This window comes from Crocodylus siamensis, chromosome 9, assembly GCF_052110815.1.
Source record: "Crocodylus siamensis isolate JL-2025a chromosome 9, ASM5211081v1, whole genome shotgun sequence".
Lineage (NCBI taxonomy): Eukaryota > Metazoa > Chordata > Crocodylia > Crocodylidae > Crocodylus > Crocodylus siamensis.
Genome location: NC_143403.1, coordinates 50,074,172 through 50,090,429, shown reverse-complemented (window position 1 = coordinate 50,090,429; position 16,258 = coordinate 50,074,172). Strand labels below are relative to the sequence as shown.

The window sequence follows — 16,258 nt, the reverse complement described above, 5'->3', positions numbered from 1 at the left end:
ACCCCACACTCCTGGAGCATGTGTATAAACACCCTAGATGTGCACTGCCTCCGAGCCAACTCACGGATAGGGACACAGCTTCCCCCTCTGCTGAATGCAGCCACCTTTGAGGTGGGATATGGCACTCTTAAAGTTGCCAGTGTCCCAGGGTCTCACTAGAGCCGCAGCTCTTCAGCAGTGCTGACCTGATTCACAGAAGTGCCCAGAAATCTTTAATGGAGACTGCAACAAGGGGAGGGAGCAGCCTACCTACCTGTGCTTGTGCCTCAAGGGGAAGAGAAGATGGAGGAGCTGCCTGAAAGCACCACTGGGAACCATACTCCCATGGGCTGCCAAGGGGCAGGAGGACCAGGCAGCAAGGGAGCCTGGGTGAAGAAACAGGGAAGACCTGTGTTAGACATGGGAAGGGAGACCATCAGGAACACAAAGCACACAGGATTTGCCACCTCAGGACAAGGCAGGCTCCATCCAGACTGGCCAGTAGTTGCAACTGCTGTGGCAGCTACAAGAAACCACCTATTGGACAGTTATGGATTACACATTGGCAGCCTTTCTTCCTGACCCCATGCCCAGGAGCAGGAATGGTCACATTGCCTCTAGCTCTGTGTGCATGCAGTGCAGGCGATAAGCTCTAAGGCCAAAACTTATGTATCAGAGCAATTTATCTCCCCAAGAGCTTCCTGGACACTACTGTTCCCTATCACGATGCTGCTGTGCCAGTAGGACTGTGTGCAGGGTGCCACATGGGGGCCATGTAATAACTAAAGGGAGGGAGAGGAAGGGTCTGGGGACAACCTCTCTCTTAAGAGGTAGGTCAGCTTGTGGAAATAAAAAGGCAAACTAGGGGGACAGGAGCGGGCTCTATCTCAGTGCTGTCCTGACCCAATGACCTCAGGTGTGCAGAACAAACTCCATCCTGGCCCGGCATGCCAGTTTGCAAGTTTATCCAACATTGCCTGTGCATTTTAGAGAGCCTGCAAAATTCAGCTTTAAACAGCAAGTATGGTGCCAGCACAACCCTGGTGCAGGCTCGGCAGTGATGGAAAAACCCCAATGGACCCACACAGCAGGGACCACACAGGGCATGAGCGCTGGAAACTCGTCCCTATCTCTGCTTTGCTTTACTGTTTTTTTCTGGTCCTGGCTCCATCTCAAGGCAGCCAGCACTGAACAAACAGCCCCCACCTAGCGCCGCCCCCTTCCCTGCACTGGAAGCAAATATTTACATTGGGCTTGTAAACTGCTTGCTAGAGTGGGGTAGGGGGTGAGGAGGGGAGTGCCCTGGAGGGCAGCTGCATGTGTCCAGCCTTGGGAAACTCATTATCCATGGTTGGGCCTGGGAGAGGGTGTCCATGACCTGACTCGACCCCAGAGCTGGGGGAGAGGAGCCGTGGTGTCACTGCTTCCCGCCAGCTCCCTGCTCACCTCCCCTCCCGCAGCTAGCCAGGTAGGGGTAGATGGGAAGGCACAGTCTTTTGGGACCACGGGGTGCCACACTGGTTGACTGGCCTCTGGGGAAGAGTCAGGGAGCTTCCGTCCCTGGTTTCATGAGTTTGGATAAGATGGGGACTTTTAACCCTTGGCATGCTAAATATAGCTCCATTTTAAATATAAAGGCATTTGGTTCCAGAGATGGGAAAGAACTAGGAATTTGGGGAAGGGAACTAAGCACCTTTAATCCCTAGATTTGCCCCCTTTGCCCCAGCCACAATGGAAAGGCCTCAGAGCCAGTGAGTGCCCAGGATCATGGAGGGCATCCCAGCTGGACAGAAGGCCCACAGCTAAAGAAGGCAGGTCAGGGCAAGCCTGTGAGGGAGTGACTACAGGGAAGATCCGGAGCCAAGAGCTGCCCCAGATACAGACTGGGCTGCCCCTGATTGTCTCAGCCTCTGCCTGCCCTTGCTGTCCGGGGCCCTCCACAGAACAAGGAGGGAAGTGCATGGGAGGAGGGAGAGGAGTTGCAAACAGGCCTGAGATCTGACTGAACACACTAGTGCTGCAGCTGAGGTTGACATGACACTACTGCAACCCAAAGGGTGCCTGGTGCCCATATTACTGGGTCCCTTCCAAACTTTGGGGCTGGTGGGGCAGAGAGTACTGTCTTCAGCCCATTTTCTCCAATTGAAGAGATTCTGTTGCCTCCTGTCTGTTTGGGATTACAGGGATCATGGACATTTGTACCCTGCTGGAGAGGTTGTGCCAGGTCTGCTTGACCTAGCTGCAGGGCCTCACTCATGGGGCACCATGCTTTAGGGAGCATTAAATACTGTAGGGGTGGAGGGATGGATAGCTCTGCCAACTGGACGGGTGGATGGCTGGACAGATGAATGGAGGGACAGGTTTGATAGTGTACCGAGTCTTCTTTCTTCCCTCTCTCTGTACGTCTTCCCCCTATCTGATACTTTCTCTTCATCTCTTCCCTGCCTTCTTCTCCTCCCCATCACAGTCCCTTCTTTCTCCCAGACCCATGTGGCATCTGTTGTTTCCAAAGACTGTCTGTGAGACAGTTTTGGGAGGGACAGCAGAGAAGGGGTAGTAGAAGCCACTGGTCTCTCCATATCTCACTACTTCCCAAGCAGGCCTGTGCTGCACAGCCACTTGCCAGAAACAGGGATGCCCCCTTGCTCAGGTCTGGTAGTGCTGCCCAGAGAGCAGAGCTGCCTCTGATGTCCCTTTGCTGCAGAGTGTGGGAGGGATTGGGACTGCACTGTCCCAACAAACCACACTCCTAGGGTTCAAAATTCAAATTATACTTTGACTCTTAGGGAGGGGGTCTGCAAAAAAAAAAAGTGGGCTGCCCATCACGATGCCCTAATAAAATCAGAGACCCATCCAGGTTATGATTTTCAAATCTGACAGAGGGGCTCTCGGTTCTTATGGCGGGGCTCACCCTCCCAGCTCTCCTGTAATTCCAACCCTGCGCACTCCTGCACCACCTGAAATGCCCCCTCATTTCACAGGGCTTTGTTTGTCTGGGCAGGTACAACCACTGCTGAGGCTCATGGACCTGCGTGTGCCAAGTGGCTGGCTGGGCCAGGCTGTGTGAGGCAGAGATCTGTGAGGGAGGAGAGACAGGGATAAAACTCTGGCTTCCTGCCAGCTCAACCACTGAATTGCTGAGTGACCACTTAGGGGAAAAGCAGCTGATCAAACTGGCTGCCCAACTTAAAACAGCCAGGCCCTGCCTTCCAAAGGGTTGAGCCCCTGCTGCTCCAAACAGGCCATTGAGAGCTGGGGTTGCTTAACACCCTCTTTGAAAAATCAGAGCTCTATATAGTCCTATGCTGGGCACTGAAAATAGAGCCTTCAGGGTCTGTGGTTGAACCTATGAGGCTTAATTGCTCTGTGCCTCAGTTTCCCTATCTGCCAAGTGGGCTGGTGATATGGAGCTCCCCTTCTCTGTGAGAGTGGAGTGGGGAATGTGTATAGACAGGGTGACAGCAGAGGAAGGGCTTAGCATGGCTGCTGCTGCTAGGGAGTGCATTCTTTTCCCTTATCCACAGCCCAACAGAGCAGCTCGTGAACCAGCAGGCTGGTTCTTCCCCAACAGGAGCAGAAGGAAAAGGCAGTGTTATATTCTGCCTCAGACATCCCCATCCTGGCTTTGCCCTTCCCCTGAGACAGAGCAGACAGGGCCCAGCTTTGCTTTCACATGCTGGCTGGACTATGATGCTGGCAGTGAGGGGGGCACCAGGGAGAAGAATTTGCTCTGGGAGTCACTTGGCAGTCCTGGGGTCTTGTCTGCATAAAGTCCCTTCCTCAGCAGCCATGGTGAGGAACAGCGAGCCACACAGCACTCAGTTCCCCACAGTGGGAGCTAGCAGTGCTGTTAGGGAGGAAGATGCTTGCCTGCTAGAGGAGCTCATCTCGGTCCTGACCTGTCCTAGTGTTTAGCCCTGATCCCAGCTATCAACATCCCAATCAGCACCCTCATCACACCAGAGCAGCCCAAAAGAGAGAGGCAGAGAGACCTGGCTGGCGAGGGCACAGCATACTCTCATTCCAGCTGGGAGTAGCTGTCAGTGAAGTCTATGATTTTCCTTATCTCTGGAGCTGGCACTGACCCAGCTGTGTGGGGGACTGGGCATTTACTGCTGGAACTGAAGCTGCTCTCCAGTGCAAACAAGTGCTAACACCCTTCCTATGGGAATGGCCAGTAGTCCCCACTGGCCTGGGCTGTAGCAGAGCTGGGAGGCTTCAGGCCCCACTGTCTGGCCTCTGAGCCAGTCAGGCTGGCATGGAGACACTGCTGTGTGGCTGGCTCAGTGCTGTGGGCTCTCTTCGAGGCTGCTGTGGTCCAGGCTGGAATTTCCTCTGTGCGCTCAGGCCTGGGAACGGAGCCAGCATGTGGGCAGCATGGCTGCAAAGGACAAGCAGGCAAAGAGTGATGGTGCCTTTTCAGAGTTTGCAGCCACCCTTGAAAGCCGGCAGGCCTAGGTCGAACAGGCAGCCCTTCAGTTTGTCACTGGATCCCAAGCCTGGGATTCAGCACCCTGGTTACAGTGTCATTGTGGGGGGCACCAAAGAGCCCCATCTGCTGAACAAAGGGGAGGGCTCCCTCCTTCCCAAGGGACCACAGCTGAGAGTGCTCCATGCCAGCAGCTGCTGTGCCTTTTGGCTCAGAGGAGCTGCTCCCTTCCCCTCTCCAGCTGTGGGTGCTGCCCCTCTGCGAGGAAGGCTGGTATGGACCCCTAGTGCAGACATCCCCATAGCACTTCAGGGCACAGCGATGCTTGAGGGGCACAGGGGTTTTCCCAAGGTGGGATGTAGATGTTGTATTTCCTGCCCCCAGCCCCAGGCTCTTACTACTGGGCAGCACTGCCTCCACGTCACTGACACAGCTGCCCCGCTACTGCTGCCCAAGTTCCCTCCTTCTGCACACTGAGCACTCGCATGGTGTGTGCCATGCTCCGCGCCAGCCCCGCTCAGCGCAGCCCACCCACTGGCCCTTGCCACAGTCCCTCCCATTGGCTGGGGCCTGTCGCCCGCCACACACAGCACTGGCGGCCATCCCTTCGCTGCAGGCTCCGTGTTTGCTTTTCCCCCTTGGTCGAGAGCTATTTACAACATCTATAAATCTGCTGGAAATTAGGAAAACCCTATAAGTGTCTCACATCTGGGACTGGAAAAAGCCTACATGGGCCAAACACCACAGCACAGACAGGATTGGCAGAAGGCAGGGTGTCACAGACCAACTGGCCCTTTCAGTGGGAGTCAGCCCAGCCGGGCCTATGATGGATCTGCTGCTCCCCGCAGGAGCTGATCCTGATCAGCTGGGGACCAGATGGCCTGGGCCTCTTATTAGATGCAGCTGGGAAGGAGAAGAGTGATCCATGAGGAGGTTGAGGGAGCCCTGCTAGAGAGTGATTTGTTTTTTGTGGTTGGCCTTCACGAGAGGAAGGAGAGTGTTGTAGCAGAAGTAGGGCAGAACGGAGGCCAGAGAGAGAGGCTGGAGGGCCAGAATGTGAGGTTGAGGCCGGCCTCCATGGTGGTGGGCAGCAGGGAAGGAAGCAGCCCCCTGTGTTTGGAGCTTGCTTTGGGGGTTGTTCCTTAAAGTAACTTTTAGTGTTGGGTGTTGTCAGAGCCTCCCTGAGTACATCTGAATTTTGATGCAAGGGACTGGGGATCCCTGGAGATGCAGTGGATAGGGGAGGGTTCCTATAGCAGACTATAAGGAGCAGCTGTGGAAGTTAGCCTTCCCATGGGGGTTATGGAGAGGAGGGAAAGTTAGGCAGCCTACACATGGGTGTGTACTAGCTGTCTGCTACAGGAAGTGACAGAAGGGCTGGGTCTGAAGGTGCCTGGGTATCTGCTGGAGTGGGAGAGTCCCCCAGGAGTGGTGGCTGGTAGCTGTTGGCCAACATATTGCAGGGCTTTGTGATGGAAGCTGGGATCACTATGCTGTTCTACATCTGGGGAAGCTGTCACAGCCTCTTCCACTCCTGTCCTGCTATCAGTGGTCCTTTATCCTTCAGTCTCTTGTTCCACCGTTATCACCACACCCTTTTCCAGTCCAGTCCTCTGTTTTCCCAGCCCACCCCTCACTGCTTTCCTGCTCCTTCCCTAATAATCAGCCCTGGGCTTGTTGTGAGCCACGTCCCATGAGCAAAGCATGGTTCAGCTTCATTTTGTCTGGATGAAATTTGAGCGGAAATTTATTTTGGATGGAGCCAGGTGTGGGCTGCAGAGAGGTGTTAGCAGCAGATATCTGGGCCATGTGTCTGGAGGACTATGAAGTGGTGATATTGTCTCCACGTTAAAAAGCTGGAAAGTTGTGGACTCTCCGTCTTTGGAGGTTGGACAGGCATTGGTCAAGGATAATCTAGGTGTTGCTATGTCTATGTTCTATTATAGGTATTCCACATGCTTCTGGGTATTGCTGATTGCCCCATGGGGCTGGGAGGAATTTTTCCCCTTCCTGATGCTCCATGTGTTGGGGGTTTTCTTAAACCTTCCTTGGACACATTGGGTGTTAGCTGCAACCAAGGATAAGGATTGTGACGGGTGTGTCATTGTTCCTGCTGAGACTTAAACCCACAGGTTCCTGGCTAGAAGATCTTGCTCCTGTCCTCAGGATCAGACTGATCATGTTTGGAGTCAGAATGGTACAAACTATGTGGGTTTGTGCCCTTCTCTGCAGCAAGGGTTGCAGTTTTCTTCCTTGGATCTCTCAAGCATGTCTTAACTACCTTTGCTGCAGCAGCATGCTGGCCACAGTAGTCCCCCTGCTTTATCTATGGCAGATTTATTAGTGTGTTATATATATCCTGTGGCATTGTCAGAGTTAACCGTGTCATTTTGCTAATAGGTTACCATTAGACAATGGATTTGTATAGGATGGTTCGGATAGCACTACTCCTGCTTCAGGCGGGGGGACAGGGGGTGCTAAACTAAGGGGGGTAGGGGGGTAATTTCCAGTCCCACTTCTCTGTGACTTTTATAAGAAGCCTCCTCCATAGGGGGAGCATGGTGGTGGCCAGGCATGGGTGACATGGGGAGAAAGGTGCAGCTCTTTGGTTCAATCCACTTGAGTGGCTTTGGCTCGGGAAGGAAGTGCAAGTGGGATTGTTAGCATCAATTTAACACTTGTGAGGGGGGGCAAGCATCTGGTTGTGATAACGTACTGACTGCTGTCAGGTGGTAGAGTGGCAGTGGACTCTAACTGAACTGCTGCAATGTGGCACTGTCCCAGATGGCGTCTGATGCTGAAAGAAAGGAATGAGATATCTCTTTACCAACCCTCTGAACCATGAGCCTTCCTCCTCGAGGGCAGGGGTTGAGCAGAGTTAAGTTTAGGCCTTAATGCAGTGGTGGGCAAAGCATGGCCCATAAGTCGGATCCGGTCTGCCAAGGGATCTTGTTTGGCCTGTAGTGGGTCCCTTGGTCCCACCAAGCCCAGGTGCCATGACACCCTGGGTCCTGCCACCCCTGGGCACACAGTGGGGCTGGGGTGGTACAGAGGCTGGACTTGCTTCTCAGCAACCTCTGCAGCAGTGACTCCTTCCAGCTGCTGCTGCCAGTCTCTGCCACCACCAAACTCAGCCTTGCTGCCCGGCTGCCCTGGCCCAGCTGCCCCACACCCACAGCTGGGAGCTTTGGATGGAGTAGGCACATGGGGTCTCCATGGAGACCAGTCGGGACCAACGTGGGCAGGACGTACTCAACTGGGCAGGTGCAATGTGGCAGTGGGCAGGCAGGGAGCAGCATCCAAAAACAGGACGGGTGGGTGGGGCCGGGTCCAAGGCAGGGGTCCAGACAGTGCCTCCACATCCTTGCAATGGGTGCCAGTTCTGCAGGCAGGGGCATGCAAGGAGCAGATCGTGGCTCTGCCCCGGGTCCGGCCCCTGGGTCTGTGCTGTCAGCCCTGTGATCCTGATCCCAGCCTTGGCCCTGATCCCACCCACCCATCCTACTCTCAGTTTCCGCTTCCCACCCATCCATTGCCCCATCCCATCTGTGCAGCCAAGCGTGGGGCAGAGACACTTAGGGAGTTTTGGTCAGCTGTTGTAGGCAGGGAGGGGAGCAGGAAGGGGAATGTTGACCTGGCCCATGACAGCTCACCAAAACACCCTAAGTGGCCCTCTGGCTCAAATAATTGCCTACTCCTGCTTTACTGGATGTTACCGCTGGCTAATGGATTGAGGATGGGGGTCAGTGAATTTCTTAGACAGGAAGGACATTTTGGCTAATACAAAGGGACAAAAAATCACAAGTCAGCTTGCCCTCTGAATCATGAGATTGGCTCTGTTTATTTGCCTGCTGGTTTTTAAGCTTAGGATGTCAGGATTTTTCCACAGCCAGGAGGGCTGGACATTTCTCTTTTTCAAAATGAAAACTGAGATTTGCCTGAAATCATGAGACTTGGAGCTAGGGCTTTGAGAGAGACCTCTGGATCACAGTACCTAAATTAAATTGTAACTGCAGAATGCATCATTGGGGCTGATCCCCATATTGGTGCGAGGAGCACTCAAGAGCTGGTGGAGCGTGGAAACCAACCCTTTCCTAGCCCCTGGAGGAGGCACCCTCCATAGTGGTGGAGTGGGGCAGTCTGTGGGAAGGGCTGCCTGTGTGGGGCTGCCTTTGTCTGCATTTGCTCTGTAGTCTCTGGAGTTGGCAGGTCCAGCACCCTTTGTACCAGCATGATGAGCATTTCGAAAGGTGAGCATTGTTATGCTGCTGCTGTAGGTTCTGATAGCCAGAGCACAGACCAAGGAATCCAGGCTTCTGGGTTTTGTTCCCGGCTCTGGGATGGTAGCTACAGTGTGTGTGGGGTGAAGGGAGATGGGGGTCAGGACTCCTGGGTTCTGAGCATGGTCCTGTGAAGGCAGTGTAGTCTAGTGGCTAGAGCAGAGGAAGGGCTTTTGAGTTTCCATTCCAGCCAGCCCAGGGGAAAGCTCATATATACATCCCAGGTTCTTTGGAGCTGTCCTGCAGCAGGGGGTCCCAATAGTGAACCTCTTGGGATTTTCCTGGATCCCTCCTCTTGGTTAAATGGGCAGCTCTGGTATCTCACTGTGAGCTCTTGCCCTGTGCTAAATGCAGAAGGTGAATCAGGGGCTCCATGATCCTTAAGCAGCTGCTCAAGAAGGGGGGCCCTTCCCGCAGGCATCACTTTGGGCCAGTTCCTTCTGTAGGAGGAGACTGCATGACTCTGAGGGTGAGGAGCCCTCCGGCACAGATCAGATGACAGGGAGGCCTGAAATGTTGCTGCCACAGCAAAACAAACATCCTTGATCAAAAGCTATTTGCAAATGAATGACACATGGGGCTCCCTTTGATTTGAGCATGTGGGCCTTCCCCAGCAAACCCAAGCTTTCTTGTGGCATTTGAAAGAGTGTGTAGGGGGAGGGCAGGACTGGCTGGGTGCCCAAGCACTGGGGGAAGCCAGCTGGGCTTGTGTCCTGCAGACTCGGAGCCATCCAGCCAGGGCAGATCCAGCCCAGTGGCCTGTGCTTGTCATTGTTGGGCACAGAACAGTGTACTGAGAAAACAGTGCCTCTATGGCAAGGCTTTTGCCCTAAAGGCTCATGGTGCTATGCATGTAAATGGCATTTAGCACCTCAGGCTTGATCATCTGCAGATCTACAAGGCAGGAGTGCTCAGAGGACGGGCAAAAACCTGAAGTGAGAGGTGAATCCAGACAACAGACCTGGTGGAATGATGCCTTTCCTAGTTCATCAGCAAACAGGTGCCCTGCTTGCCCTGCTACAAATGCCCCTGCAACTGGGCCCCTTGCAATGGTCATAACATCGTTCAGCCCCTGGTCAAGTCCAACAAAACAAGTCTTTGTCTCAGTGGCTTCCTGTGGCAGAGAGTTCCCCAGTGCATGGTCCGTGCATGCCGTGCAGGGGGGCTGCATGCTATCGGGTGCTGCATGGCTGAGGTGGAGACTCCTGGAGTGGGTGTGGGCATAGCGCAGAGATACTGATGTGAGCTTTGAAGTGCCCCGGTGTGGCTGTGCAAAAGCAGCATCGTGTGCATGAGCAGAGAAGCAGGCTGTAATACACTGCTGTCTTGCGTCAGAGGATGTGCAATGCAGGGGACGATGCGTGGAGGGGCAGTGGGATGCTGAGGACTGTGCACACAAATAGCAGTGCTGTTGTTTCCAGCCCTATGGCAATCTCTGGCTAGTGCCCTGTGCTTCCCATGAGTGCTCGTTCATAAAATCTTCCATCCTGTTCCACAGGGTTGGTTTTTTTTTTTAGCTGAACAAAAGTTCAGTGACGCCCTTCCAAGAAACATAGTTCATGGACAGCAGGAAGGAAATGACACTTCTTATCTAGCCCTCTGTCCCTACAGGAAGCCATCTATCTGTCCCAGCTCCCTGGCCTGTTCAGAGACTGCCTTCAGCTCCCTGCTTGGGAAGGGAATTTGATTGTGACCTGAGGTCCCAGAGATAGGGCAACAAAAGGGAGAGAAGGCCCAAACCTATGCAGCTGCTGCCCTTTTCCCAGGCTGCGTGTGATGGGAGAGAACCATTGGGACTGGTGGGTGAGGCCAGTCTGGAGGTCCCCTACCTGTCCTGTGTCAGGATTTGAGTAAGGGTCCCCTCTGGACCCACAGTTGACCTGCTGATCAGGATCAGGAGAGGGCATGTGCTGTCTGTGCCTTTTGATCCACTGCAAATTGTAGGCCATTCTTGATGTCCATGGGTTTGTTCTGCAAGTTACTGATGGGACCCATGTCACCCTCATGGATGCCCACTGCCCTCTTCGAAGGCCTGTGGTGCAATGACCCCTCTGGTCTGAGTTTGCTGCCTCCTATGCACACACATGCAGCCCTATTGTAATGGGGTGCTGAAGCCCCATAAGAGTCAAGGCAGAGGGAGATACAGGAGGATGTAAAAGTCAGGTCAGTTTTACCTTGAGGGGTTTAAGGGAGAGGTCGAAGGGCAAGTGCTTGTTCCTGCTGTTCTTTTACTGTCTAAGTTCTCCTTGACTGGGCAGCTGTTAACAAGGGTGTGGGGAGAAGAGTCCTAAGGAGGGGTGGTAGGTGCCTACCATCTGTGGGCTGTAGGTTATAGCCGTGTTGGTTTAAGAACATAGGCAGGCAAGGCTCTTTGAATAAATCCGATATCTTTTATTAGACCAACTCAAATAGTTGGAAAAATTTTTCTTAGCAAGTTTTCAGGTTTAAATACCCTTTGTCAGGCTGAGGAAGCATCTGCAGTTGGTGTGTGCTCTTCTTAGATGGAATAAATAGTAAAGAAGCCAGAAGCTGGCATGCATGCAAGAAAGGCAGTCAGTGAAGATGCTGAATCCCACATCAAGAACCTGGATCTGTGCCATGCAGTCCAGACCCAAAGGGAAGGGGGAACACTCTTGTGATGGCAGCAACTTCCCTTCCCCTTCCTGTTCAACACAGATGCTGGGGCATTGCCAGATGCCTCTCCTTTGGGATGGATGCAGCATTAGGCCCCTGGGTTGCCTTTGCAAAGCCCCTGTAGATGTGGACAGCCTGGGGTGAGTGTCTCTGGAGGCTCTGATATTTCTCTTCCCCCCCAAGTTTTTTATTGCCATTGAGACTTCCTAATGCACCAGTACCTGGAAAGATTTTCTGGGCCCCAGGGAGGAGGGGGAATACAGCCTCCGCCCCACTCAGGCTTAGCTTGCATCATGCAGGCAATGCCAAAGCTGACAGGCCTAGAGAGCTCCTGAGACAGGACCAGAGGCTTGGGATTCAAGCCTTCCTCTAGAGGTAAAATCCCTTGGACAGTCTCCCAGGTTAAGAAAATTTGATCAGAGTGGGTAGCACTGGATATGACAGCGACCAAGTTGCCATGTGGCTAACACTTTCCCTTTGCAGAGACCATCAGCTATGCAGACCCTCAGGAAGCCAGCCGACCCAGCATCCCCCTCCGCAGGAACTCCCTCCGGCCAGCAACTTATTCAGGTGGGTTTCAAGGAAAGGATTTGCTTCTCTGATTACCTGCAGCTTGTGCTACTTGAAAAATCATAGGCAGACAAGGTTCTTTGGCTAAATGTGATATCTTTTGTTAGACCAACTAAACAGCTGGAAAAATGTTCTTTGCAAGCTTTCAGGAATAAACACTCTTTTGTGCCTGAACACTTGTAAAGAACAATTTTTCCAACTATTTAGTTGGTCTAACAAAAGATACCACATTTACCCAAAGAATCTTTTCTGCCTACGTCCTTAGATGAGCACAGCTATAACAAGCACCCTTGAAAAATCACGATGATGGTTTTCTCTCTCTCCTGCCCTGATTTGATGCATTTCAGGGAAAACCAAAATGGAAGGGACAGAGAGAAAGAGAAAGAGGTTTCGAAAACTAAACTGTTTTGATAGGGCTCTAGTGCTTTGTGACGCATTTCTTCTCCCCAGTTGGACAAAGGTCATTTTAGAATCAGGTGTCTGATCCAGTCTGGAATTTTAGTATTTGTATTCTGCAGTTGTTACTCAGTACAGATAATCCTGTTGGAAAGTGACAGCACTTCTGCTTCTAGGCTCCTCCGCACCAGAAAAAAAGAGAAAATTAATACATTTCTCTTTTATTTTATAAAGAGCCAAAAAACCCAGCCCCAAGCAGAGTTCTCTCCTCTTACTGGAGGACGAGTTGGAACCTCCATGAAGTTTACTCAGGGCCAGGACTTGCTGCTGATCCACTATAATTATTCTGTGCATCTGCTCTAGCCTACAGGAAGTGGAAGCCAAACTACTATAATTTAGCAGCTGTTTCTTTGCAGGGTAAGTGTCCCAGTTTAGGGTCCACTTATAATGGGATAGGAAAAGACACATGAAACAATTACAACCGATCAGCTGATCTGCTCACAAGCAGTCAGCTCCTGCTCCCCTTTTAAATCTATGTCACTGTTTGATCTGTCCACAGATAGAGATAGATGGAGGAGTAGGCATGGCAGTATGAAGATGGATGGACGGATACGATTTTTCTGTTCACAAAGAGCAATCAGATCCTTTTGACCAGAATGACATTTAGTGATTGATTTCTCCCCTAAGAGCTGGATGTGAGCAAAAACACAAAGTGGCTGCCTGTGCATGTGTATGTGTGTGCGTAAGGGAACTTGTCTCCACATAGAGATGTAGTCCGTGGAATATTCAGAGCAAGGGAACACAAGAAGGGCAACAAATTTGTGTGGAGGTGTCAGCTGATTTTTGCAGTGTCTGTCCTGCTCCAGCCATAGGCTGAGGTCCCACTCTGGGGTGGAAACCTGGGCTCACTTGAGTCAGTGGGTGCAAACAGAAGAGCAGCTCCCTATTGCAACTTGCAGCTCTTTACAGAAAGTAGTACTATGAGTTGCAACAATCCCCCAGACCCAACAGAATTTCACTGCTGGGTCCTGGAGTTGGGGATTCCAGCTGCTTGCTCCAAGCTTGCAGCCAAGTCTCTGTAGCAATGCCATTCCCCACACCCAGCTCTAAGGCTGTTTTCAGAATGGGAGGGGGGAAAGGGAGCAGAGGGAACTTGCTCTCCAATCACCCATCCCACCCTCCAGTGCCAGCTGAAAAAAACCCAGACCAAACTCCCTCCACTTCCTTTCCCCCTCCCATTCTGAAAACAGTGACAGGCTGGGGACTCTGCAGACACAAGTTACAGAATGCACCTTGTTTTGAAGCCTGTTCTTCTGAGGTTTCACGGGATCGGGCACTTTTAAAGAAGTCTGTAGCTGTGCACTTCTGTTTGATTATGGCTGTAGACTCTTTCTGAGGCCAAATGACATAAAAATTGTCACTTCTGTCTGTGCCCGTAGATACTTTTCCATTCACTTCCCTGAAGCCACGTTACTGATACTTGCCTGCTCCCAGGTCTTCTTATGTGTTCCCTGTCTCAGGGCTTTGCCCACACTGACGATCTTGGCAGGGAATGATGTCTGTGAATCCAATACTTTTCCTGGTGTTGTGTGGGCAGCAGAAGGGAAGGGCTTGCCAGGGCTGCTCCAGCCAAGGGGTTAGATTGGATTGCTGGTGCCACGAGATAAGCCCTGTGCTGTGGGAACCAGCCTTGTGTGGGCAGCGTAGTGACTTGCCACAGACTGCCAAGGATATGTAGGACTGAGTTCCCACTTGACCTAAAGCCCGCTCTGCTCTGGAAGTGCTCAGGAGACCTAGCTGGGAGCGTGTGACCTTATGCTTCAGGGCTTCAGTGCAGTCAAAGATCAGGCCCTCTTTCATGGCGCCCACAGCCAAGTGGATTGTAACAGGGGTCTCCCCTTGCAGTGTGTATTGCCACCTTCCCAGGCACGCTGCCAAGATACCCTCTTGGCAGAAGGCAAAGGAAGGTGGTGGCATCTCTGCCTTCTAAGTATGTCACTGCTTGGGAAAGTCTGGTGTGGCATGACAGCTCCAAGACCAAGGGCTGCTGTGGGCAAGGGTTGCGGGAAAGAGAAATGTAACTGGACAGGGCAGAAATTCTCGTTACTTCTGGCTTCGCTCTGGGTTTGACCTGTCTCTGTTCAACTGGCCTCGTCTGCCTCCAAACTGGGCTGAGGTGCCTTGCTTCTCACGTGTGTGTCCAGCATTTACCCAGGATCCACCAAGGCAGACCTTGGGCTTTACTTAGCCCATATCCCAGAAGCAGAGCAAGCAAGGAAGAGTGGTGGATCCTGGAGATGAGGGTAGGGGCAGGGGATGTACTCACCATGGCAGAGGGTAAATTAAAACAGGTGCTCAGTGAGCAGCCACAGCCTTCCTCTCTGACTGATTGAAAATTGGCAACTGGTTGTCATGGATACACCCTGGCTTAAATAAAGAGGGAAAGAGGGAGGAAATGCTTGAGACTCCACAATAGCTATATTGGAATCCACTGGGACATTTGGGCTAGGGACAGACATTACACACAAACCAGTTCAAGTGATCAGAAACTGGTTTATACCTGTAACAGAACAGATGTCCAGTGCACATAAACCAGTCTGAAAATGGCTGAAACCCGTTTGAGATAAACCTGGTGCCCTCGCTCGGGCGATATGTATTTCCCTACTGGCTTTTTTTGTCATCTTTTTTGGATTCACAATCCTAAACATTTACTAATAAAAGTCAATCAGACTTAACTGATTTGGATCAAACCAGTTCGTGCACTGTCTATCCCAGACCCCTTGTTGGTTTAAGGTAAACCAAACACCCCAGCATCCCAGCATGCTCTCTGAACTGGGCGGAGCTCTCTGCTCCACAGCAGAGCTGGCCCCTCCCTCCCCTCCCAGCCAGAGCTCCTTCAGCAACTTGCAGGTATGGAGCAAATGCCTGGCTTCTCCCTGCCAACGTGGAGTTATTCCCCCCTCCCCTCTGCCTTACTCAGACACCTCAGCATTAGCTAGCAGACCACACACTGGCTACGGTTTCTGCTGTGGGAGAGGACAGAGGCAGACAGGCTTTTTGGAGCTAGTCAACAGGTAGCTTAATGTTCTTCCCTGGAAGAGCTGTTTAAAAAGAGCTCCACTAGTTAATGGAGAGAGGCTTTGTTTTCTTAATGGGCTGATTAAGGCTGAGTTAGGCATGATAAACATTCCCTGCTGGGCTGTTTAGGACGTGGGAGAATAATCAGAGCAGCACCTAACCACAACCCCCTCAGCTCAGCCCTGTGGAAGTAAAAGGAGGGCTGTTCAAGCACCCCCCAGCTTCTAGCCTGAGCCACTGCAGGCATGTGCCTGCATTTCTGGGATGTCTGCCTGGTTACAAAACTGATTTAGCCTATCCTGGGTAGACTAACCTGCAAAGATTGAATCAACTTGGGCTCAGGCTTTTGAATATCTGTCCCTAGCCTTGGACTCAGCTTGCTGCCTCCATTCCCAAGACTTCCTGCTCTGGCTCTCTGCACAGCCCTTGCCGCCCCCCCCCACCCAGATGGGTGAGGGCAGGCTTTTTGTGATCACTGGAAGTGGCCCTGAGGCCCACCAACTCCTTCCATCCAGGCCAGCCCTACAGGCCAGCAGCATTTGCTTAGCACCAAGTGTACCCAGAGTCAGGTGAAGGCAGGGGCCTGTGTTTTTTCCTCTGTCATGTCTCCTCTGACTCTGGTAGAGTAGTGACGGGAGGTTTTGATAAAGGCAAAGCCAGATCAGATTTGCTGGTATAATTGCAAGAAACAGGCCCAGACCTGGAGTCGTCTTCTTCTCTCCCTGCCCCCCCCCCCCCAAAAAAAATTTTTAAAAAAATCTTGGTATCCTTGGACATAGGGGAGCTTAAACTAGAGCCAATGTCTGGGGATGTCTCCCATCACATACCAAGGAAGTTAGCAGAAAACATTAAGGGAGCTGGAAAAAACTTCCCCACCTTGAGTTCCTGTGAA

At 52.2% G+C, this 16,258-nt stretch overlaps 1 protein-coding gene across 9 annotated transcripts in view; it reads left to right on the top strand.

The window, feature by feature from the left end:
- The window catches only part of EMID1 (EMI domain containing 1), a 67,480-nt gene that overhangs the window by 19,430 nt on the left and 31,792 nt on the right, over positions 1-16,258 (top strand). For 8 of the 9 annotated variants that reach the window (XR_016444167.1, XM_090062737.1, XM_090062743.1 and 5 more), the window contains one exon: positions 11,806-11,892. The exons of the other annotated variant lie outside the window; for it this stretch is intronic. Coding sequence is in view for 7 of the 8 variants with exons in the window: in XM_090062737.1 (XP_089918863.1) it covers positions 11,806-11,892 (87 nt within the window). In the remaining variant the exon portion in view is untranslated. The remainder of the gene's footprint in view (positions 1-11,805; positions 11,893-16,258) is intronic. 9 annotated transcript variants of the gene reach the window in all.